At 37.8% G+C, this 24171-nt stretch overlaps 1 protein-coding gene across 1 annotated transcript; it reads right to left on the bottom strand.

Moving 5' to 3' along the window:
- Positions 1–752: 752 nt before the first annotated feature.
- On the bottom strand, positions 753–24171 carry sema4gb (sema domain, immunoglobulin domain (Ig), transmembrane domain (TM) and short cytoplasmic domain, (semaphorin) 4Gb). Its single transcript, XM_063003728.1, has 14 exons — positions 24033–24171; positions 18837–18988; positions 18694–18756; positions 18272–18370; positions 18076–18166; positions 17769–17882; positions 16476–16630; positions 9251–9426; positions 6434–6572; positions 5695–5917; positions 5301–5416; positions 4823–4977; positions 4632–4693; positions 753–1723 (listed from the first exon to the last, which is right to left on the bottom strand). The coding sequence occupies exons 1-14, from the start codon at positions 24169–24171 to the stop codon at positions 753–755; spliced, it is 2655 nt and encodes an 884-aa protein (XP_062859798.1).

Raw genomic sequence — 24171 nt, 5'->3', positions numbered from 1 at the left:
TGTCTTCGTAGACAGAGTGCTTTTGCCCAGATTTGTCTCTCATAATGAAGAGCAGAATCAGAGCAGCATAACCACGGATAGCTGAGCAGCTGAAGTCTGCAGCAAAACTGAAACAATTAGTGTACTCAGTCTGCAAACAATTAAAAAGTTTAGGTAAGGTGATGTGACAGTGATAAACATGGCCCTGTCCCAACTTTTCCTGATTGTGCTGCAGGCTTCAAATTCCAAATTTGTTTATATTTACAAAATACAATAAAGTTGATAACTGAGATCAGTGGAAATCTTTCCTTTGCACTTTTTCAGTTAAATAAAGGTTAGAAAGACAACAGTTAAGTGTGCAAAAAGTTAAAAGTTCTGAATACTTACAGAATACACAGTATAATATTGTGTTGTGAACAGTGTTTCTTGGAAAAGGCTCCAGTTACGGAAGATAAATGAATGAATATAGTGATTATCACTGCATTTACCTTGCTTTTTGTCTTTAGTTAATGGATCTTAATACAGCATTGCTGATTTTTTGCTTTTTTGTTGCATGTTTACATCATATTTAGGTCATCTCTAAACCAAATTAAATATAATATATATGTTTTTATATATTAAATATAAAATATCTCAAATCTTAATATATATGGTTTGGATAAACTGGAGGTATACATCTGCATACAGTGCAAATACAGCATAATACATAGAACACGCCCCATGTTAAGTAAAACACAGGTTCTACCGAAAGGAGCCAACAAGTAGGGACAAAGCTACACAGAGCTCTCGTCTGGCTCAACATCCAGCTGAGTGTGTTTCCTCTTCTCCAAAATCCTGCTGAGCTCCTCTGTGAAGGAATGGTAAAGCGGCGAGGTCATATCAGAGTCTGCCTGCGTTAGGAGCATGTAGCTGTTCCCATTCATTTTCCGTAAGACGCTGGGTAATGTGGTTGACAAGCCGTTTGCGTATTCTGTAGATGGCATGGGAGGCGGATTTGGAAGAGGCGGTGCTGGAGGAGGCTGCTTGTCGGGGCTGACCTGGTCTATACCTGGAATAATCTGCAGGAATTGTCCTTCTGTTGAGGCTGCTATGTAGTGTATGTCAGTCCTCCCATTGCAGTGGCTGGAAATGGTCTTGAGCTCTACATGTGAGCTCCGTTTCCTCTCTGTAACTGGAGTAACTGAAAACTCGTCCTGAGAGTACTTTCCGCCATCATGGGCACTATGTGCACAAAAGCTCACATACAGCAAGATCACAGTAAGAACCAGACAGAGCCCACCAAAAACCGCCACCAGGATGATATATACAGCTTCCATGTGCTGGTTGGTGTGTGAGTCTGGACTAGATGGTAGGGAGTGCAGGGGCTGCTCATTTAAATCGCTCGAACTAGTGGGGCTGATAAACAGTGCAGTAGTGGTAAAGAAACTCTCCGGCAGTGCTGTTGGATATGAGGATAGATTTGATAAAAAGGAAGGAACAGGCTGCACCTTGACCACGTAGCTGCACACTGGAATCCAAACTCCATTCTCCACAGTGTAACAGCTATAATGTCCACTTTGCCTACTCTGAGCCCCAATAATAAGAAGACCATCAGTACCAATACGGTAGACAGATTTCACAGCATAACCCTGCAGTTGCTCACCATTCAGAGTCCAGTGTGGAACTGCCAGATTGGAGTGAATTTCACAGAGCAATAGCACATCGTGTCCTACTATCACAGAACGAGTGCGGTGGGACACCAGTCCTGGAAGAAAAAACCCTCAAATTATAATACAGTAAATAGCATTGTTTACACATGAATTAATCTTTAACAAATGTAAATTCAGCAACAAATTTTGAAACAGGTTAAAATTCAGGTGCTATCAGCTGACCGGGCGTCTACACAGACATGACTGACATGACATGCCTGATGGATTGGTTTCCTGTCAAGGGTATTCATGCCATGTGTCCCAGTGTATCTCGGACACACCATAACCTTAATAAGTATAAAGTGGTTGATAATAAAAAGCACATACAGGCCGAAATGTCATTTGTAGAGACAGAAATACAGTGTATCACAAAAGTGAGTACACCCCTCACATTTCTGCAAATATTTGATTATGTCTTTTCATGGGACAACACTATAGACATGAAACTTGGATATAACTTAGAGTAGTCAGTGTACAGCTTGTATAGCAGTGTAGATTTACTGTCTTCTGAAAATAACTCAACACACAGCCATTAATGTCTAAATAGCTGGCAACATAAGTGAGTACACCCCACAGTGAACATGTCCAAATTGTGCCCAAATGTGTCGTTGTCCCTCCCTGGTGTCATGTGTCAAGGTCCCAGGTGTAAATGGGGAGCAGGGCTGTTAAATTTGGTGTTTTGGGTACAATTCTCTCATACTGGCCACTGGATATTCAACATGGCACCTCATGGCAAAGAACTCTCTGAGGATGTGAGAAATAGAATTGTTGCTCTCCACAAAGATGGCCTGGGCTATAAGAAGATTGCTAACACCCTGAAACTGAGCTACAGCATTGTGGCCAAGGTCATACAGCGGTTTTCCAGGACAGGTTCCACTCGGAACAGGCTTCGCCAGGGTCGACCAAAGAAGTTGAGTCCACGTGTTCGGCGTCATATCCAGAGGTTGGCTTTAAAAAATAGACACATGAGTGCTGCCATCATTGTCCCATGAAAAGATATAATGAAATATTTGCAGAAATGTGAGGGGTGTACTCACTTTTGTGATACACTGTAAGTGATTTTAAAATGTTGCTCTAAAGGGAAACAGGCTTTTTTGGTACCATACTGCATTCTACACTTTTTGGCCGATAGGGCTAGCATTAAGCTCTTAAATAGCTAAAGTCTGCACCCTAGGAATAGGAAAGTGGTTTAAAATGTAGTGGTAAATGATTAAGACTTTATACAAAATATACAACCTAGCATATAACAACTAAATGGACAAAACAAAAAAATCGTGATGTAGCAGTCAGACTACAGTCTGGCAGACCGGGGCCATGTTTGACCAAAAAAATTTTTAATAACTGTGGTTAAAATCATGCTATAACCCTGGATCAAGTCATATTAATGGTTTTAGAGGTAAAATAAATATACACAATAATCTTTAAAGCAAAAATTATTTTAAAAATCTGCTCAGGTAATACACAGGAATGATGTACATGGTGTCCCCAAGTCTGGAAAACACATATTTTCCATAAATTTCAAAAATATTTTTAACAACATTTCATTTAATTAGAATATTAATCAATAACGACTTCAGTGTGTTTTCCACTATTTTTGATGCAATATTTACAGTCAAGCCGGAAAGTCTGCACACCCCTTTCAACTTCTCCACATTTATTTGGGTTACAGACTCATTCTATAATAGATTAAGTTCTTTGTTTGCATCTACACACAATCACCAATAATTACGAAGTGAAAACAGGGTTTAGAAAATACACAATTTTATTTTACTGACAAAAATGGTTTATTTAGGGGTTACATATCTGTACACACCTTCAGCCTAATACTTGGTTGATTCACCTTTGGCAGCAATTACAGCTTCAAGGCGTCTTGGGAAAAAAGCTACGAGCTTGGCACACTTGTTTCTGGACATTTTTGCCCATTCCTCTTGGAATATCCTTGCAAGCTTCGTCAGGTTGGTACACAGCCATTTTCAGCTTCTTTCACAGATGTTCGATTGGATTCAGGTCTGGGCTCTGGCTGGGTCTAGGAAGATTTTTGGTGGTCCTAAACTTCTTCCATTTATGAATGATGGTGGCCACTGTGCCCTTTGAGACCTGTAAAGCTGCAGCAATTTTTCTGTACCCTTCTCCAGATCTATGCCTTGACACAATCCTGTTTCTGAGGTCTGCAGATAATTCCTCTGACCCCATGGCTTGGAGTTTGCTCTGACATGTACTGTCAACTGTGGTACCTTATATAGGCAGGTGTTGGCAATGAACTCAGTCTAATGCAGAATGAGTCTGTAATGTAATAAAACGTGGAGAAAGTGAAAGTTGTGTGCAGACTTTTCGGCTTGACTGTATGTGTGTGTATTTTAGTAAACATATAGTTAGTTATAGTTACTGATATTTCCTATGTGTCCAGACTTTAGGGACACCCTGTATAGCAAAGATAGGCCAAATAGAAGTAAAAAAAAAAACACAGCTACATGTGTTGCAGGCCAGAAATGTTAATAACTCCTGCATTTTTCAGTGTTCCCTGTGCAAACCAGCTTTCCCTATTTGTACTGTAGTGATAGTCATCACGGCCACTCATTTTAACAGCAATTTCCTATGTAAATAAGTTTTATGAAAGTTTTGGCTGTAGGTGTTTACATGCTCATAATGCAAATTCATAATTAACACATGCTCTAACAGTAAATAGTGTAAGCTGGCATAATGCATAACAACTATGCAAGTCATTCTGACATGGTAATTGTTACATTTACCAAAAGCTTTGACATAAAAAATATTTCAGTAAAAATGTGTATTTGCATGGTTACTCACTGTCCCAACAACTGCTTTATGTCAACCATTATACTGTATGTGTAGTGAATGTGCATTACATGAAGAGTTTTAAACTTGTTTGTGAAATTCCCCTAATTAGAAAGGCCCAAGTGCTCTATTAATATGATGTAGTTTGTTTTCTAGTAGCATACACACCATCAGCTGTGATGTTTTCACAACCTCTGTTACCCATCTGAATATCCTGAGTTAGCCTAGACCTGCAAAAGAAAACATACAGCTGATCAGTCTGAAAGAGTTTTGCACATATACATAGTGTGAAAAAGTTGTATGGTTTACAATGAATATTGTGCATTTTGAAGCTTTTGTGTGGTTACTGAAGTCCTTACCTATTGGGGTATGAATACACCTCAACACAAAGTCTCCCATCCCAACCGCATAGTGGGTCTCGTGCGAATACACAGTCATAGCATGAGACATAGCGCCCACAGAAAGACAGCGGAACTTGTACCACTCCGGTGTCAGCACTTGCGTATATACTCTTCTGTTAAAATGAATTAATGAACTTATTATGAGTAAATGTGTAAACAGACTGTTAGCTGATGTCATTTGCATTTACATTTTCAATTTATCCAAAGCAACGTACAGTACTGTGACAGTGTACTGTCCAAGCAATCGAGGGTTAAGGGCCTTGCTTAAGGGCCCAACAGTGGCAACCTGGCAGTGGTGGGGTTTGAACCAGCAATCTTTTACTTATTAGTCCTGTACCTGAACCACTTGGCTACAACTGCCCTGCATTTGCTGTACACTTAAGGACAGTTACTAATAGCATGCAAATGTTTGATATGCCACAGTGTAAGTTTGTACCTGTTTCTGTGAAATAATCATGTTGTTTATGGGCTGTGACTCTCTAAACAGTTGAAGCTCTTCAATTATGTGAACTCTGTCTCCAAGCTCTACAGCCTTATGCATCCAGCCATCATCTGTGCTCACATAAATATGTACAATTACTTTTTCGGCATTTAGTAGATGCCTTTATTCAAAAAGGTTACAGTTACAGTATACAGTCTGAGCAACAGAGGGTTAAGGGCCTTGCTCAGTGGTCCAGCAACCTGGCAGTGGTGGGGCTTGAACCAGCAACCTTCTGATTACTGGTCCAGTACCTTAACCACTAGGTTACAACTTGAAATATGTATATACACAAACTCACGTGCATTAAATAAAAGACTATTTCGTACTACCACTGTAGTTATATTGTCACCTGTTCCGATGAAGAGCATGTTATAGACGTTCCCATCCACTGCAGTGACTTTATGTACAGCTATCCTGGTGTAGTTAACGTTCTTTTTGAACAATAGGGGTCGCCCACCCACTGGCTGGATTTCTCTGGCCATCAAGGGGTGTCTTCGAACAAATGTAAGCACGTTATCTGGTAGGTCTCGTGATGAATTTATGAGCTGAGCACGGTGCTGATCATTTATGCACTTGAGAGACAAAGAAAATAAGAATAATAGGGCAGGTCATAAGTATGTACTTATGGATTGTCACCACTATCATTAAATGTCAAACTCAGTTAATCAGTTTCAAGAATGCAAATCAGTTTGGCGAGGATCAGTGAGTAATTTGTTATAAAGGACAAGAGGTAAATTACACTCCAAAACAATTTACACAGGCTTTTAACTGAGAATTTACAAAAGCACCCTAGTGTATTTTCATGATAATTACAGAGCCCGCTTAAAATATGTGACACTTATGACAAGGAGATTGTTTTGCTAAATTATCAACACAAATAATGTGGTCACATAATGGGATTTTAGCCAATTACCTGAATATAACAGCCATATAACATACCCATAACTTTATTAGAGTGAACCTGATGAACTGATTCACAGCTGGTTTTATTAAATGTATTGTACATTGTTGCTCTTTCATTCATGAAAGAGTTTAACCCCATCATTTCCCTTGCCATATATTTTTGGACTTATTAAAATAGTACTCACTAAACCAGGCCGAAGGTCTGGAAGTTTCCCAGTGTATTCCCTCCATTTTGAGTCCTGAAGTTCCATGTAGGGTCCATCAAATGCAGTTTGGACATCTTTGAGGGCATACTGGCAGATTGCAGATGTTTTAGCACTATTCCTAAATGAACGAACATGTGGTAGACAGACAAGCAGTTTTATTAATTAGAAAAAATTCTACATTGTGTTAATGAGAGCAGTCTCAAATAGCTAGGCTTCAGCTTGTAATGTAAATATTTGTAAATAATTACGTATAATTAATGTGTTTCCTGACTATGGGTGAAAAAAAAGAAGTATCAGGGTGGAACAGATCAAATTTTAGTGTGTATGTATTTTTACATGTGTAGGTACATATTAGTCATTCAAATGAACAACCTTTAAATAAGTTTTAGGTAAATAAATGCAAAAATATACACACTAAAGATACTCAGCCCAGTGACAGGCAAAGGTGCAGTTCAGTATTTTAGCACCAAATGCAAACTTCATTTTAATGAATTAATTTAGTAAACAATATAACAGACAAAGGAAAAGTGAAAAAAGATTAAATTAATATTATCAGATTATTTGAAGTGCTTTACTTCATTCATGCAGTCCTCGGTCATGTAATTCTGCAGCTTTATACCTCAAGTAACTCCAGCATATTAAATGTTCTAGTTTTAAAACCAACATTTCATAAACAAATCTGTATTCTGCAGCAGACTTAATCACCTAACACTGTCAAATTAAGAAGGTAACAGCTTGCTGCTCTGTCCTCTAATAAACAAAAAAGGACAGACCCTTTTGTAGCCTTTATATGTCAGTTTAACACAGCATGAATCTGCAGACATTTGCTTGTTTCATTTTAAACACACACCTACACACCCGCTAGCTCCAGTCCTGGCCCTCTGCCCTCCACTGCATTGTCTGTCTTTGCATGTGGAGCTGAGTACCTAGGAGTAGCTAAAATCTCCCACAGCAATTTTTCTTAAAAGACTCTCTGGTTGTAAAACTCTAGGTGGGAAACCAACAGCAGGGCACATTTTACCAGATTAATGTTGCCTCTGTTTAAATCTGATTTATGAGATACTGAAATAAAGAAAATATCTGTTTAAAAATCTTTCACACTTATTTATATCAGATCCTTATATACAATGTAATATAAGACAATTAGAATTGAATGTATTAAAGAAAATTGTTATGCAACTCCTTACTCATGTGAAAAAGCAAATACCTCTAAATGTAATCCCTGATTGCACCACCTTCAGCAGTGAGAACTGCAGTGTTTTGTTTTGCTTTGGAGGGCTTTTGAGCATGAACCCCCTGTTTAAGGTTCTGCCACACAATATCAATGCTGTTCAAGGTCAAGACTTATATCAAGCAACTCCAAAACCTTAATTTTGATACCTTTAAGCCTTTCAAATGTGGGCTTGCTCTTGACCTAAAGCTTCAGATCACTGACTTATGATTAATCACGTTTAAGTGCTGGCATGGTACTATTACTATGGAATGATGTGTTAACCCAAATCCAAAATGGGACTCAAGTCTTCCAAATAGTTCCTTTTTTGACTCAAAATAGTATGTTACTTTTAATTAGCAAATCTACCATAAATAGCTTGTGATTTTAAAATAATAAATGCTGAACATATCTGAGGCGAGGTAAGCCTGGATTCTTTTGTGACTTCCCATTATAATTCCTCCATCAATTCTCATTGATGTGCTCTTAGAGACATTTTGGTAGAGCATTAGGAATGGCTTTTCAATCCTTTCAAGAATAATATATTTTACTTAATATAATTTGATTTCTTATATCTTGTGAAATTGCTTTGCAATCTGCTTATGGAAGCATTTCAGCTTCACATTGCTTTGAAGGTTCATTTTTTCTTTGTATTTTATCTAAGTTGTATCATTAAACTGAGTGCAAGTGAATGACTTGAAGGCAGAAAGTCATTCTGTGGATCCTTGTGCACACAGTGTCCTGTACCAAGCAAGCAAGGACTGATTCCAAACTTTCTTTTGAAATTGATTTAACATTTATAGCTGATTCTGCTGCAACCTTGGATGAACATCACAGCATTACAAAACCACAAAAATAAATCACACAGAATATGATGATGCAAACTGAGAGACCAATGGTAGAGTTCCAATCCTATCTTCCTCTGAAAAATATAACAGCAAAAAATACTTGCTTGCTGGGCAGCTATTATTTAGAATTTACATTTTCATAAATGTACATTGATCCCAGTATTTAAATGAAGATGAAAATGTTCCTATTGTATTTTCCTGGCATTACAGAATTCTGTAAGAGCGGCACAGTGGCTCAGTGGGTAGCACTGTCACCTCACAGCAAGAAGGTCCTGGGGTCGATCCCCAGGTGGGGCAGTCCGGGTCCTTTCTGTGTGGAGTTTGCATGTTCTCTCTGTGTCTGCGTGGGTTTCCTCCGGGAATCAATAAATAAACAGTATTCTGTAGTTCTTCATTTATTGTCTGTTTTACCACCGCTTTATCCTGGTCAGGATTGCTGTGGGTCATAGGGCGAAAGGCAGGAAACACCCCACACAGGTTGCCAGTCCATCACAGGGCAGACACACACATTCACACACACTCACAATAAGGGCAAATTTTAGTAGCTCCAATTGGCCAGACTGGATGTCTTCGGACTTGTTGGTGGAATCCGAAGCACCCGAAGAAACCCCACACAAACTCACATGCAAACTCCACACAGAAAGGACCATAACAGTCAATTTAGGTACCCTAATTGACCACCAATATTTTATTAACTGCTGCATGATAACTGTAATATAATTCCTTCACTTTTCTTACCATTCAAGTCCAAAGACTGTGAAGAAGATGGTGTCCTGCACACTAGGTACTTCCAGCACATGCACACTGCGCAGAATGTTGAACTGCAGCTCATACTCAGGGATAGAGCACACAAGTCGGGCTTTCAGAAAGGACGTCCACTTTCTCTGAAGAGTCCTCTGACCTCCTATGTCACCCTAATGGTACAGATAAAGATTGCATTATTTCTTAAAGATTTTAATTTGAATTCCTTGTTACTACCATTCAGTCTTATACTCTTATGTCTCACAGTACAGTATGTGGCTAACACCTTACCATGGTCTTGTACATCCTATTCTATGATATAGTGGTGGGTGCTCCCCTTTTGCAGCTTAGCTTCCAATGATGTGGAAAGATCCTTGACAAGATTTTGGAATTCATTGTAAGTTCAAGCAACCAAACACATCAAACCATAAGGGACAACAGGATACCAGCAGCTGCTAGCAAGCTCCCATTAAGAGCCTTGAGAGTTAGCATTAACAGAAACCTTTGACCATGTGTACATCTGGTAAACCATCTAACTTCTTAAATATAGGTACATATTAGTCATTTAAAAGAACAAACTTTAAATAAGTTTTAGGTAAATAAATGTAAAAATACACACACTAAAGATACTCAGCTCAGTGACAGGCAAAGGTGCAGTTCAGTATTTTAGTACCAAATGCAAACTTCATTTAAATAAATAAATTTAGTAAACAACATAAAAGATTATCAGAGTATCAGATTATTTGAAGTGCTTTACTTATTCATGCAGTCCTTGGTCATGTAACTCTGCAGCTTTGTGCCTCAAGTAACTCCAGCATATTAAATGTTCTAGTTATAAAACCAACAACATTTCATCAACAACATTTCATAAACAAATCTGTATTCTGGGCAGCAGACTTAACACAGCATAAATCTGTTGTTTCATTTTAAACACACACCTATGCACCCGCTAGCTCCATATGACCCATATGGCAAAGTATGTGAACAACCTTCCTAATTATTTAGTTCAGGTGTTGCTAATAGGTTTATAAAATCAATTTGATTTAATACATTATATGCATCAAACTGTTGTAACAGTTTTGGGAAACTGGGGCCTTCCTTGTTCCACAAACCAAGTCCATAGAGACATGTTTTAATAGGTTCAGTTTTGGAACTCCATTAGCCTGCAAGTCAAACTCCCTAAGTCTTACTAAACACCTTTGGAATGAACTGGAACATTAGCTGTGAGCCATACTGATACCCATAGTTTTATATACAAAATGATTATGACATGACAATACTGCCAAAATACTCAAACTATCTAAAAAAAAACAGTCAAACTAAAGTAAGGTAGCTGTTTGTGCAGATTAAGGCAGAGGAAAGTCAATTTAAAGACAGGGGTGAGAATGCTTACACACACACTGTGCAGGCTTAAGTAGAATAACTGTAATAACATCACAGTCTACCAAGCTTACACTGATCTTTAGTATCCTCCTTATCACTCCACTTCTGTCTACTGGTGCTTAAAATGAAAAATTAATTAAAGAAAGGCCTGATTTAAGATTCTTCTGAGACCACAAATGAGTGTTAATGTACAGACTGTTCTCAAAGTCCCATAAAACACTGAGTTTGTCAATATCTAATTTAAGCAGACTTACAGTCCCCTCCACAATTATTGGCACCACAGGTAAAAATACGGAACAAGGATTATACGAAATTTACCTTGAGGGCAGTTGTAGCCTAGTGGTTAAGGTACTGGACTTGTAATTAGAAGGTTGCTGGTTCAAGGCCCACCACTGCCAGGTTGCTACTGTTGAGCTATAGAGCAAGGCTCTTAACCCTCAATTGCTTAGACTGTATACTGTCACAGTACTGTCGCTTTGGATAAAGGCGTCTGCTAAAATGCCAAAAAAGTAAATGTACCTATTTAATATAGCTTAATCACACACTGAGAAATTAACCTTTAGTTGAAATATATTTATTCTGAGAAAAAAAAATCTTCATTAAGGAATAATTATCAGTAGCAAAACTAGCAAAACCATATGTCCACAGTCAATGAAACCCCTGTGTTTAATATTTTGTCTGAGCTTTCTTTGCCACAAAAAAGCATTTAGTTTTCTCCTATCAAGGTTTGAAAAACAGAGCAGGTAATCTGTGATCATTTCTCTTTACATAATCTCTTCAGATTGTCCAGAGATCTAGGTCTCTTGTGCACTCTCCTCTTTAGTTCATCCCACAGGTTTTCTGTAAGTTTGGCTCAGGGGAATAAGATGGCCATGGCAGAAGCTTGATTTTGTGTGCAGTAAACTGTGCTTTGTGCCTACTGCCATCAGACTACAAAACAATAGCACAGAACACAGAGTGACCACGCCCCCACACACACAGTAACACAAAAGCCTTCTCCTCCACTTTCTCCTGCACTAGGCTCTTGTGAAACAATGCACACCGCACACATGTGTATAAGTGTATATTCTGTATTGTCCTTATATAGTCTTTATTTTTATTTTACTTAATTTATTTTCTTTAACTTTATCTGTATTTACTTTGTGCTGGAGCTGCTGTAACACGCAAATTTCCCCCATGGGGATAGATAAGGGAATCATATCTTATCCTAACAATTTCCGTGTTGATATGGACATGTGTTGATAATGGTCATTGTCCAGCAGGAAGATCCAATGACGACTGGTATTTCATAACCCATGATGCCATTTACAATAACAATGTTCCCAGGGCATTTGGAGAGAAAACAGCCTTGCCACTTTACAGACCCTCCACTATGCTTACTCCAGGCAAAGGCCCATTAGCATTTAGCAAACTTCTGGCACTTACAATTGTGGTTAGATAACAGACAAGGCCAAATAATGCGCTTGAAGGGATGTGCTCTTTGATAGTGGTTTTGGAGACTTGATGACTCCAAGATAACATTCCTGACCCTTGGGAACTTTTTGCCTCTCTTATCATACGCACTTGTCAAAGTACCAAGTGACTTTTAATAATTGCTAATAATTTCCTTACTTATAAAGGTCAACACACCTTCCCTTATTAAAATTGTTTCCTTTTGTCACTCACTTTCTTTCTTAACCGCTTATCCAATTAGGGTCGCGGCGGGGGGGTGCTGGAGCCTATCCCAGCTTTTCAATGGGCGCAAGGCACACAGTAACACCCTGGACGGGGTGCCAGTCCATCGCAGGGCAGATGGAATGGCGGAGGGGGGCTGCGGTGTGCAGAAGCCTATCCCAGCTTTTCAATGGGCGTGGGCGCAAGGCACACAGTAACACCCTGGACGAGGAACCAGTCCATCGCACACACATACACACACACATATACACACTCATTTACCTATAAGGAAATTCAGTGTCTCCATTTAACCTGACTGCATGTTTTTGGACTGTGGGAGGAAACCGGAGCTCCCGGAGGAAACCCACTCAGACACAGGGAGAACATGCAAACTCAGCACAGAAAGGACCCGGACCGCCCCGCCTGGGGATTAACCCAGGACCTTCTTGCTGTGAGGCGACAGTGCTACCCACCGAGCCACCGTGCCACCCGTTTCCTTTTCTCTCCCAGGTTAAAAAATTGAGTAGAAGTACATTACTTCTGTATTCTTTCAAACATATACCCCAGTGTCTAAACAACTGCTTCTAGACACTACTAGTTCACAACTAGTTCCTAGACACTATAAACAACTTAAAAAGTAAATTATAACTGTAAAAATTGTTAATAATAATTATTTCCTTGTAAGAGTTTTTCCTCTGCAGTGTTAGGTTAGGCTAATTCATCAAAAGGTGAATTTCATACAGTCCTCTTTATTCATCTTTACCAGATGTGCCAATAATTGAGGAGGGGACTTTATATTGTAGTTCATTTAATTGAATAATATTTGTTTTGCATTTGAAAGTAGGAGGAAAGTGTGCAGGGTGATTTTTCATGTGAGTCATTAATTATGAGAACATTATAAAGATAAATGCTACAGCTTCTGTGTGGGATGCTGGACACTACCCACCAGAGCGCTCTTATATTCAGCATTTATCTCAGTGGGCTGTATCTGAAAAACAAATTGGCTATGTTTCAAGATAGTAACGACTACCTGGGCCTTTTTCAAAGGACTAAGCTTGCTTTAATGCTTGTTCGAGCTGTCCATTACTCATAGCCACATTTTTTCTGATACACCATTTATTCTTTTCAGTCATGGTGCAAACAAGCAGCCACACAGTGAAGTACATGGTGAAATATATGTTGACATCTGAACAGAAAATCTATTTATTCTTAATAACTTTTTTCAAAATCACAGTAATTAAAATGAAGCAATATATTCAAAACTTGATTCCTCGACCAATAGCACAACTGCTCTTCTGTGTTGACCTTTAAAGAGGCAGTGTATGATTAATTTAATACAATATACACTTATCAGCCATAACATTAAAACCACCTTCTGGTTTCTACACACAGTCCATTTTATCAGCTCCACTTACCATATAGAAGCACTTTGTAGTTTTACAATTACTGACTGTAGTCCATCTATTTCTCTACATATCTTTTTAACCTGCTTTCACCCCGTTCTTCAATGGTCAGGACCCCCACAGGACCACCACAGAGCAGGTATTATTTGAGTGGTGGATAATTCTCAGCACTGCAGTGACAATGACATGGTGGTGGTGTGTTTGTGTGTGTTGTGCTGGTATGAGTGGATCAGACACAGCAGGGCTGCTGGAGTTTTTAAATACAGTGTCCACTCACTGTCCACTCTATTAGACACTCCTACCTAGTTGGTCCACCTAGTAGAGTCAGAGTAAAGTCAGAGACGATCGCTCATCTATTGCTGCTGTTTGAGTTGGTCATCGTCTAGACCTTCATCAGTGGTCACAGGACGCTGCCCACGGGGCGCTGTTGGACATGATATTTTTGGTTGGTGGACTATTCTCAGTCCAGCAGTGACCGTGAGGTGTTTAAAAACTCCATCAGCATTGCTGTGTCAGATCCATTCATACCAGCACAACACACACTAACACACCACCACCATGTCAGTGTCACTGCAGTGCTGAGAATGATCCACCACCCAAATAATACCTACTCTGTAGTGGTCCTGTGGGGGTCCTGACCATTGAATAACAGGGTGAAAGCAGGTTAAAAAGGTATGTAGAGAAATTGATGGCCTACAGCCTACAGAATTTAAATTATATAATAAAAATTGTGGTAATCTTGTCATATAATATAACAGCTCACTTGAAATTTGCTAAATGGGATGTGAAGGAAGGCAACATCAGGAAAAGGATTCTCTGGTATGCACTGGGGGTGCTTCTCAGTGGCAAAGAACAGGGAGACCAAAAAGAATCGAGGAAAATATGATTGCAGTAAAATACGATAACCTCCTTGAAAAAAACCCACTTCACAGCAGAAGAGTTTGCAAACACTGAGAGGAAAACCATGACTAAATAGGAAAGCTGCCAGCTGGAGAGAGTTAACGCTCAATGAGGCACAGGGGATTATCAGCTGAAGAGAAACCAACAGATCAATCATCTGCAAAACTGGCATGGCAGATGAAGCACGATTCTGCAACTGGGCACAGCTGGTCAAATACAGAACAAATTGTTTTTTTCTTGCCACAAACCAGGAGCATCTAGAAACAACTAGTGATCTATCATTTCGATTACCTGCAGTTCTAACTCAGTGGAGAACTCTTTCACTGCACTACAGAGTAGCTTTAAATCAATAATATTAAAGCTTTATTACGGCATAAACAGGGAAAAACACTGTGTAGGTAACAGTGGATGTTTCTTTGTCATCTTAAATCAGAACCCACTGTTTTACACTGTTTTACACTGTTTTCTGCACATCATCATAATACCTTTCTTAAGGTGAGGAGGTTTATTTATGAAAAAATATGATTGCAACTGTATATCAATTCTATACAGAAATGACACCAAGTACTTTTGGTCCGAGCTCATCTCTGATAGACCAACTTTTCCAAACAATAGGGTTTGTATTTTAAGAGAAAAAAATACACATTCCACCATATAAGGGTAATTGAGGCTGTTTAGTAGATTGTATTAAAGCACATGTACAACTATAAATGATTCTGGGATGATTGTAATTCATAAATAAAAGACAAGAGGGAAGTATTTTTAACAATTTAAACACCAAAAAAAATCAAGCTATTTTTTGATATTGGCAAACATTGACTGGTCTCAGTAGATGTGGATTATGTGTGCCTCCACAGTGTGGCCTACTTTTTCTGGAGCTTCTCTGTTCTCATTACTTGCCAAATCAGCCAGTGAGGGACCTGACCTGTTTTCTCTGAGATGTGAAGTCTAAACAGCATTATGAGTATACACATAAAATGATAAAAAATAAAAATACACCTCAAGAACAAAGCTGCTGATTCAGGGCTCTGATGATGTTTTTTAAAGGAGGATGAGATTACATAATGGGCTAAAACCATGCTAATGCTTCAGCAGAAGTGAGCCACTTCTTAGAGCCATCCTAAACTTTGGGAACCTTTTGTTGTTGGTTGCGTTGCCACACTCAGGCAGAAAAGTGAGATAAAGTCACACAGTCTAGACCTTGTTGGACAAATTACATGCAATAAGTGTAGTTTCTTTATAGATATAAAAAGTTACCCTTATATCACACAAATACGACAGCAAAGCATTACCTTTGTGCCATTGCAACAGTGACTCCTACTGCCTGGTCAAGGTGCCAGTTCAATTAAGTTGGGGAGTAATACAGAAATAGTTGCATAGTCCACCATATGTGATAAAGCTCTTTGTAAGAATCAAGTAACTGCAGCTGTAAAGATGCAGCCAGTGACTTCACACATGTTGAAGAAGGAATATTATAGCCTGTGGCCCTCCTCGGCCAGCGAGAGTGTCGTGTAACAGGTTGCGTAACCCAGTGGTCCCCAACCTTTTTTGCATCACGGACCAGTTTCATATAAGATATAATTTCACAGACAGGCAGGGGCAGGGGGATGTAAAATAGAATAACTGTACTACTCACAAATTAGCTTTTTTTCGCTGCAACGAGATGCTGCTCCCACCTAGGGGTGATTGAAGACAATAACACTCGTAAAAAAGTAGTGTTTATATTGCTGATGTAGCGATTTCTAATTATTTATTCTTTCTGTGCGGCCCGGTAATAAATGACCCACGGACCAGGCCCGGTGGTTGGGGACCACTGGTGTAACCAATAGAAGTTATTAGAATGCAAAAAGTATATCCGAACAGAGACAAAAGGTCATCTTTACCTTACAGACTCTAGCCACTCTGGCTAGTCTGGTCTGCCTGGAGTAGGACTTTTGCTCTGGATTCCTCTCCGTGAAGAAAAAGTAAATTTTGTCATCATCCCCAATGGAACTGTTGATGCTCTCTCGCAATAGTGCTGAGCCAACAAAATCCGCCTCTGCAAAGAACACAGTTGGCTTGAATACTAAACACGCAATACTGTAACATTTGTGAGCTTTAAAAACATAAATGCTGCACTGAGATGAAACTACAGTAACTGTGTACAGTAACCCATCACCACTAACCTGTTTTTTTTGATAATGTATTATCAATCAGAGATGTACAAAGAACATGCTTCAGATGGGCTAGTGTCATTTTTACAGTCTTGCCCTTATTAATGAATGATCTATAATATGGATAGTATGCACATGGCCATTTATTGCCATTTATGACTGTATTTAAGATATCCTGTTATCCTATCAGTACTGTGATACTACAAAACTAGAACCTTTTTACCCTTCATATATACATATACAGGTGTACAGTACAATGAAATTCCTTCTTTGCATACCCCAGCTTGTTTGGAAGCCATTGTTCGGCGCCCCTGGAGCTGAGAGGGTTAAGGGCCGTACAGTGGCTGTATGGCAGAGCTTGGATTCGAACTCTCAACCTTTCAATTGATAGCCCAAAGCTCTACCCACTGTTCCAAACAAGGATCCAATTAGGGAAAATGTGACCGTAATGCATGAACCATAAAACAATAGACATTTTTGTTAAATTGAGATGGTAATATAATTGAATAGTCAACCCAAGCAAGGTCGTAGCAATAAACTAGTGATAAGAATATTGTTGGTTCCAGCCCCACTACTGCCAAGTTGCCACTGTTGGGTTCCTGAGTGAGGCCCTGAAACCTCAAATGCTATCATTGTAGATGGTAAAACTTGTAATTTGTAAATTTGTAATTAATGTAAACTTAGTTATCTGCTGCTGTTATCTGTGACTGTCCTGTACTGTCGGCAGGGTTAGAACATGGCTAGATAGGTAAAAAAAAAGACTGTTAATAAACTACATTACATACAAATGTGTTTTAGTATGTGAGTATCAATATAAGAAGTACAGCATAAGAATCTAAATGTCTTTAACAAAGGAAGCAAAAAACACATGTAGTAGCTTTTAACTAACTGCTGTGAGATTAGGCAAGCACATTTAGTTGGTGGGAAACTGCAGCAACCAAATTAGGAACAAAGTTGATACACTAAAAATAAATAAATCATGAATTAAAAATAATTAACTGTCATGGATATCTTTGTATCTACCCTGTAGCCATCTGGTCGGAGTCTCCTCAGTCTTCAGGTTGGGGAAGGGGAAGTTACGGCGAATATCAGGGGAACTGCGAAACTCATACTGAGAGGCAGAGTACATCTCACCATCTGGGAAATAGAATGACACCTTAATATGGACAAAGTTTTTGCCAGTTTTTACTAATTTACCATGCATTCCACAAGAGTAGATTTATAAGAAGTAAAATACAGAGCATTTGGATTACACATTGTGTATTACATTATGTATTAGACTGGTTTGCTGTTTATAATAAAGATCACATAAAACAGTATTAGTTCTTACCTACAATGAGCCCAGTGAATCCTTTTGCTGAATAATAAGGACACCTTTCTTTACCTTCCTCAAAACGTACAAAGCTGAATCGCTCCACATCCTGACAAAACAACACAATACACTTCTCAGAAAAAGACTGCTGCTCAAAATCTCTCAAATTAGTTGAACCTAAACTCAGCAAAACTTAGAGAATTAAAATTCTTACTATATAAGCACAGCGAGGGCGGAAAGCATGTGTCCCACAGGTGTAGAGGTGAGTCTCATTATATCGATCAAGAAACCGAATGTAATTGTAGCATTCTGTCTGTGGCAGAACAACATTCAAACAATTACAGACATACAGAATTCTACAAAATGCATGCTTCATCTATTAAACCGATATTTCTTTACCCTGGTAGCTTATCATACTGTGTCCAATTCTGTGGTAATTCTTGTGGTGAAGTCCAAATGTATGCTGCATATCAGTTTATTGATTATTCAACGTCTTACTGCACTACCATCTAAATATGCAGCTTTACTTGTAAACATGTTGAATAAAAAAATTTGTTTGAATTTCACATTATTTTTAACAAGACCCTAAAAAGGGAAAATACATTTGCTTAATTTTAAGTGTCAGGAAGGTTATACCTGACCAACTCCCCCTTTGTTTAGACACTGTTTCTTCTGCTCTGCAGATGCAGCCCAATCAATCTGTCATTAAGCCACAACAAAAACCAATATTAGTCAAGGCATATGGAAATGGAATATAATATAAATAATATGATACTCACATAACTGTTGTTGTGGATAACTGAAATATTAGCTGCATCTAGGGCATACAGAGCCTCTCTGGCCCCCACGTACAACGTGGCAGTACCATCCTCCAAAAGCAGAGTGCTGTAGTTTACAGTCGAACCTGAAAAATGATTACTTTCCCAAAGTCCTGCAAACAGTCATAAACACAGTCAGAAGCAAGGACACACATGGCCAAATGGTGTCAACAACACATTAGCATACTAATTTAAAACATTCTACTGAAGTAAAACCTCTTGAGTGTGTTTCTCAGAGAGGTGAATAAAAAGTCGGGAATCCAGGTCACAGCTGATTAAACAACAGAATCAACACAATCAGAAAACAGGATGCAATAGATTCTTCAAAAAATTGAAAAAGCTGGGCAAAAATTCCAAGATCATAACCAGGATGGAGGGGGAGGAGAAATAATGAAGAGCAGTAATCTGCATTAAGCTGACTCATGAATCTTTCAGTCACATTCTAATGCTGCACCTCACACTTACTACTGCCAGAGGTGCAACACTGAGCTATAATCGAACACACGTCTATAATGGAATATATAAATACTATAACTGTCATGATACAAAAAAGTTGGTGGTCAGTAAAGATAAGTTTAGTTTAAGATTAGTTTGGAACCATAGCAACATTTAGAGGAAAAATCATAAGCTTATTATTATAAATATTATTATTATTAATTGTTGTCAAGTTAACTCAAACTCCTGGAGACCATATGAATAGTGTTTCTCCAGAAAATCCTGTCCTCTGTTTGGCTTGTCAGGCTTATTAATGGCTCATCATTGTTCCTCTACAGTATAATTGTATTCATCTATCTTGTTGCTGGCTGTCCTCTTTTTCTTGTACCTTTATTCTTCCAAGCATACTTGTCTTTAGCAATAAATTGATTTCTCTCAAAATTTGTCTAAAATGAGAGAGCTTCAGTTTTTTTTTTATATCTGGGCTTCAATTCCTTCGAGGTTAGGTTTCATATAGTCAAGGATCCACCTGTTAGTCCAAGGAACTCTCAAATGTTTTGCCAGCAACGAAATCTGCCAATTTCTTGACTGCTGGTTATTTTGCTTGTAATAATTAATCCATGACGACAAAAGCTGCCCATCACTTCGACATCTTCTCCATCGATGGAGATTGAAAGTTATTGGACTGTCCTGTTGTCATGACTTTTGTATTCTTCATGTTAAGCTGAAGTCCCATCTATTTAATTTATTCTTTAACTTTCCTTATAAGGACTTTCAGGTCTTCCTGGTTTTCTGCTATGAGTATTGTTTTATCTGCATATTGAAGGTTATTGATGTTTTCCTTCCTCCATCATCTTCCTTCAGTCCTGCTTTTCTCATTACATATTCAATGTACAGGGTAAACAGAAATGGTGACAGAATGCAGCCGTGTCTAAGTCCTTTTCCAATGTAAAACTAGTGTGTTTCTCTATTTTCTGTCATGACTGTGGCCTGTTGATCAGTGTAGAGATTCTTCACTAGAACAATTCTAGAACAGCTGTTATTCACTAGAATAGCTCTATTCCCTTTTTCCTGCAAACATTTAATAACCTGGCATAGTCAACATAGACAAAAGCTTTGCTGTAGTCAATGAAGTACATGTTTTCTTACTTATTAAATATCTTGTCCTTTCCTATAATCTGTATATTGGTATAGAAATACATATTTTGGCAGGTCAAGAGTTCAGGACTCTCACACTATTACAACCTGTATGTTGCCTACAGTCCAGATCTGTCTCCTTCTATTAAAAATGTATTGTGCATCATTAAGAGAAGAATCAGGCAATGATGGCCATGGACTTTTGAGTGGCTGAAGTGGCTGTTTTGGCATGTTTAAAATAGCTTATTGTTTATTATTTATGATGGATTTAAGATTAGATTTAAGATGACTTGCATAATTTGAATCCTCAGCAGGTTTGTTTGATAGATGATATCTAGTATACCTTGACAAAAAACAGAACATGTTTACACAGATATACATTTTTATGAATACCTTTTGGACCTATGAATACCTTTTGGACCATTCTGTTTTGATGCCATACATAATGACCCATGAACATTTGATTCCATTGAGAAATGTAGAAATAAAACTTTTTATATAAAACAATAAAAACAAAAAAGGCACATAGAATTTTAGTTTATCTTTACATACCTCTAATGTACAGTGTAATACCAAATTATTATTATTTTTAATTAATTTAAATAATTATTAATATTAATTCAAAGTGTGGAATATTCCACACCTACTGCACTCAGTTCTTAAATGATTCTTTCACATATATTCAAGAAATTGTGCAACCAGTGAAATACTGAAATATTCCTGAGCAGTAGGCACTTTACCTGCTCTATTTCCTTAAATTATGGAAACACACTAAAGGTGGGCTGACTACAAACGATAAATGCACCCACTGCATGGATACCCCATATTAGTTGCTTTGAGACAACGTCCATTGTAAAAAGCACTATATAAATAAATTTGACTTGACTATTACAAGAGAGGTGATAAGACTTGGCAAGACTAGGCCACGTATTAAACATTGTGCCACTCACAAATGCTCTACCCTTAGCCCCTTCTCTTTCATTTCTATCAAGACCCCTTCTCATGCGTGTAATTTGGTGTGAGAGAGCCTGGCTCCTCAGTGATCGTGTGACGATTGTATGTATCTTACGCCATAAAACAACACAGTTGGTATTTGGAGTATTTTTTTTCATGTATTAATAATTAGTGTATTGATTAATAATTCTAGATTATTTTGTTATTTTTATTAACCAGTTCTTTCCTTTCCTAATCTTTTTGTACAAGTTTGCTATGTAGAGATTATGATGATGATGGTGATGATGTTAAAGCTATGTAAATTATAAGATCAAAGAAGGTCATAGCAAGCCTAAGGGATGTAATGTGTGTGTGTGTGTGTGTGTGTGTGTGTGTGTGTGTGTGTGTGTGTGTTTGTATGAGAAACAGAAACAGTGGTGAAGCTGAGCACACAGAGGAACAGATTCTAACACTAATGCAATGTCTTCCACGTGGTAGCATAATTTTGCTAGTATATTTAAAAATATATATATTCCAAATGTCTAAAACTGTCAGTGTTATTTTGTATAAAGTTCATGTTCCCAACAAAGCATCTGATGTAACAGCATGCAGTGATGATTATGCTCAAGGATAATGCTGCAGTTGCTGCAAGGCAGCTACATAGTGTCCTTGGACCAAAATTCCACATCTGAACTGTCTTCTCTTCAAACATTAAAAAATGCACGTGTGAAGAAATAAGCTTTTATTGATTTTTCTTTTAATTTAATCTTTTATAATGTTTGTCTCTGCTTTCTTTAGTGGAGTGTTAAGTTTCGTTTGTAGATGTACCAACAAACTGTGATTAGTGACAAAATTATCCCTAAGTATTTCCAATCCCATGTGGTTAAATTCATTACACAAACATTTTAATGCAGCAGTGCCTTCTGAGAGATTGACAGTCATGAACATTCAATATTGGTGTTTGACCTTGCTTTTGCACATTGATGTTTATCTGCATTATCTTAATCTTTAAATAATTTTATGACCTGTAGATAGTAAAATCTCTAAATTCCTTGAAAACATACATTATGAAATGTTGTTTTTAAACTACTGAACAATTCACTCATAGTTTTTGGGGGGTTTTTCCGCAAAATGGTGAACCCATCTTTGATCTTTTACATCCAGTCATGATAGCATCACCTGTGTAAAGTTTAAAAACACACGTCCAAATCAGGTGTTCAGTTTTACCAGACTTTCCAGTCTTATATTATGTACAGACAGGAAAATAGGAATTAGCCATTCAAGTTAAAATATCTTATCATTCAATATATCTTTGTTTTGTTTTCAAGCCAATACCTGCAAAATACCAGTTGCAAATGACTGCTTTTTGTTTTTATTTGCATATTACTTAATGTCCAACTCTTTTTTTAAAATGTGGTTGTAATTGGACCTCATGTGTAAATTTCTTTGACTGTTACGCCACTCAAGTTTCACATTAGTATTGATTTTTCATTGATGCTGTTAGATGATATAATATGTGGGCGCTAGAGCCAAAAACTAGAACAGAGGCGATACCACTAAACCCAGAGACCTAAAAAACTAAGACATACATGCACACACAAACACACACACACACACTCTCTCTCTCTCTCTCCATTTCTCTTCATCTCTCTCATGAGAATACAAATGTAGGTCAAGGACAACTAAAGCAAGAAATAAGTAAGATGATCTGAAAACAGAGTAAAATTATGAGCTATTTTATGCTGTGCAGTCTTATATAATACTATAGCATGTAAACTGACTAATATAATGTTACACTTTAATGTCTGTTAAATAATAGGTCAGTAACTGCTTAAAAGGTTTAAACAATTACTGAAACTATTAAGCCAGTAAACTAAATACAATCACCTATTTACAGTAGAACTCATTTACAAATGTATTAACTGTATTAGTACATAGGGGCTATAACACAGCCTAAATTTATTATATAAAATTATATTTTACAGACTGTGAGTATTTTTTTGAATAAATATGTATGCATATATGTTGCAGAGAATGTTCACAATAAACAAGACACAATAATCCATGCAAGTTTTTGGTCCATTCCTAAACTGAAAACATTACTCATGATTATTCTTTATTGGCTTTTATTCATTGCAGGTTTTTAATGATTTTGTTTTTTGTATTAAGGTTATTAGGCTAGCTAGGATAGAAAGCCATGACAGCTGATTAGATCAGTTTATCTTTTGTAAAGAAACATCCAACCCCTGAACATTACACCCAAAACCATGGAAATGAAGCTCTGATGTTGGGTGATAAGGCTTGGCTTGTCTATGTTCAGGTTAAGGTTCTGAGAAACCACATGATATTTCATAACTGACTTGTTTTAAAGATGTGGAATAATATTAGTGTCATGTTGAAGGTAACTGAGTCCTTCAGTTGCACACACTCAACAGCAATGATTTTCTATTTTTTTTATTTCATGACTATATGAATAAAAGTGTTTAAAAAATAAAACATTTTACAAATTCTAGCATAAACAGCACTTGGCATCTTCCTTATACCAAAAGCTGGTGTTACTAATAAATTTTATATTAAAACATTACTCTTGACAGATATACAGTATACCAGTTTTAAATGTGCAAAGGCTCATTTTTGAAAGAGTAGTCTTACCATTGAACAGCACAGTGGTCCTAGGAACGACATCCAACTCAGGCACAGGTCCAAATGGAAAACCCAAAAGCACAGATGTTAAACAGCCAAGAAGTGCCAGCATGATGGCAGGACACTCAGGATGCATCGTGACCACCAT

The sequence above is a fragment of the Trichomycterus rosablanca genome, chromosome 10 (assembly GCF_030014385.1).
Source record: "Trichomycterus rosablanca isolate fTriRos1 chromosome 10, fTriRos1.hap1, whole genome shotgun sequence".
In the NCBI taxonomy this organism is placed as follows: Eukaryota; Metazoa; Chordata; class Actinopteri; order Siluriformes; family Trichomycteridae; genus Trichomycterus; species Trichomycterus rosablanca.
The sequence above is the reverse complement of the archived record's forward strand: the minus strand, read 5'-3'. Positions and strand labels throughout refer to the sequence as shown.

Bases quoted from the DNA above. Each gene is read 5' to 3' on its own strand.
- sema4gb (XM_063003728.1), bottom strand. From the start codon at position 24,171: ATGGTGGTCACGATGCATCCTGAGTGTCCTGCCATCATGCTGGCACTT. The intron at 18,167-18,271 runs GTAAGAATTTTA...TTGTTTTGTCAG, and splicing joins GCCCTCGCTGTGCTTATATA to GATGTGGAGCGATTCAGCTT. The intron at 1,724-4,631 runs GTGTGTATGCTA...TTTTTCTTCCAG, and splicing joins TGAAAACATCACAGCTGATG to GACTGGTGTCCCACCGCACT.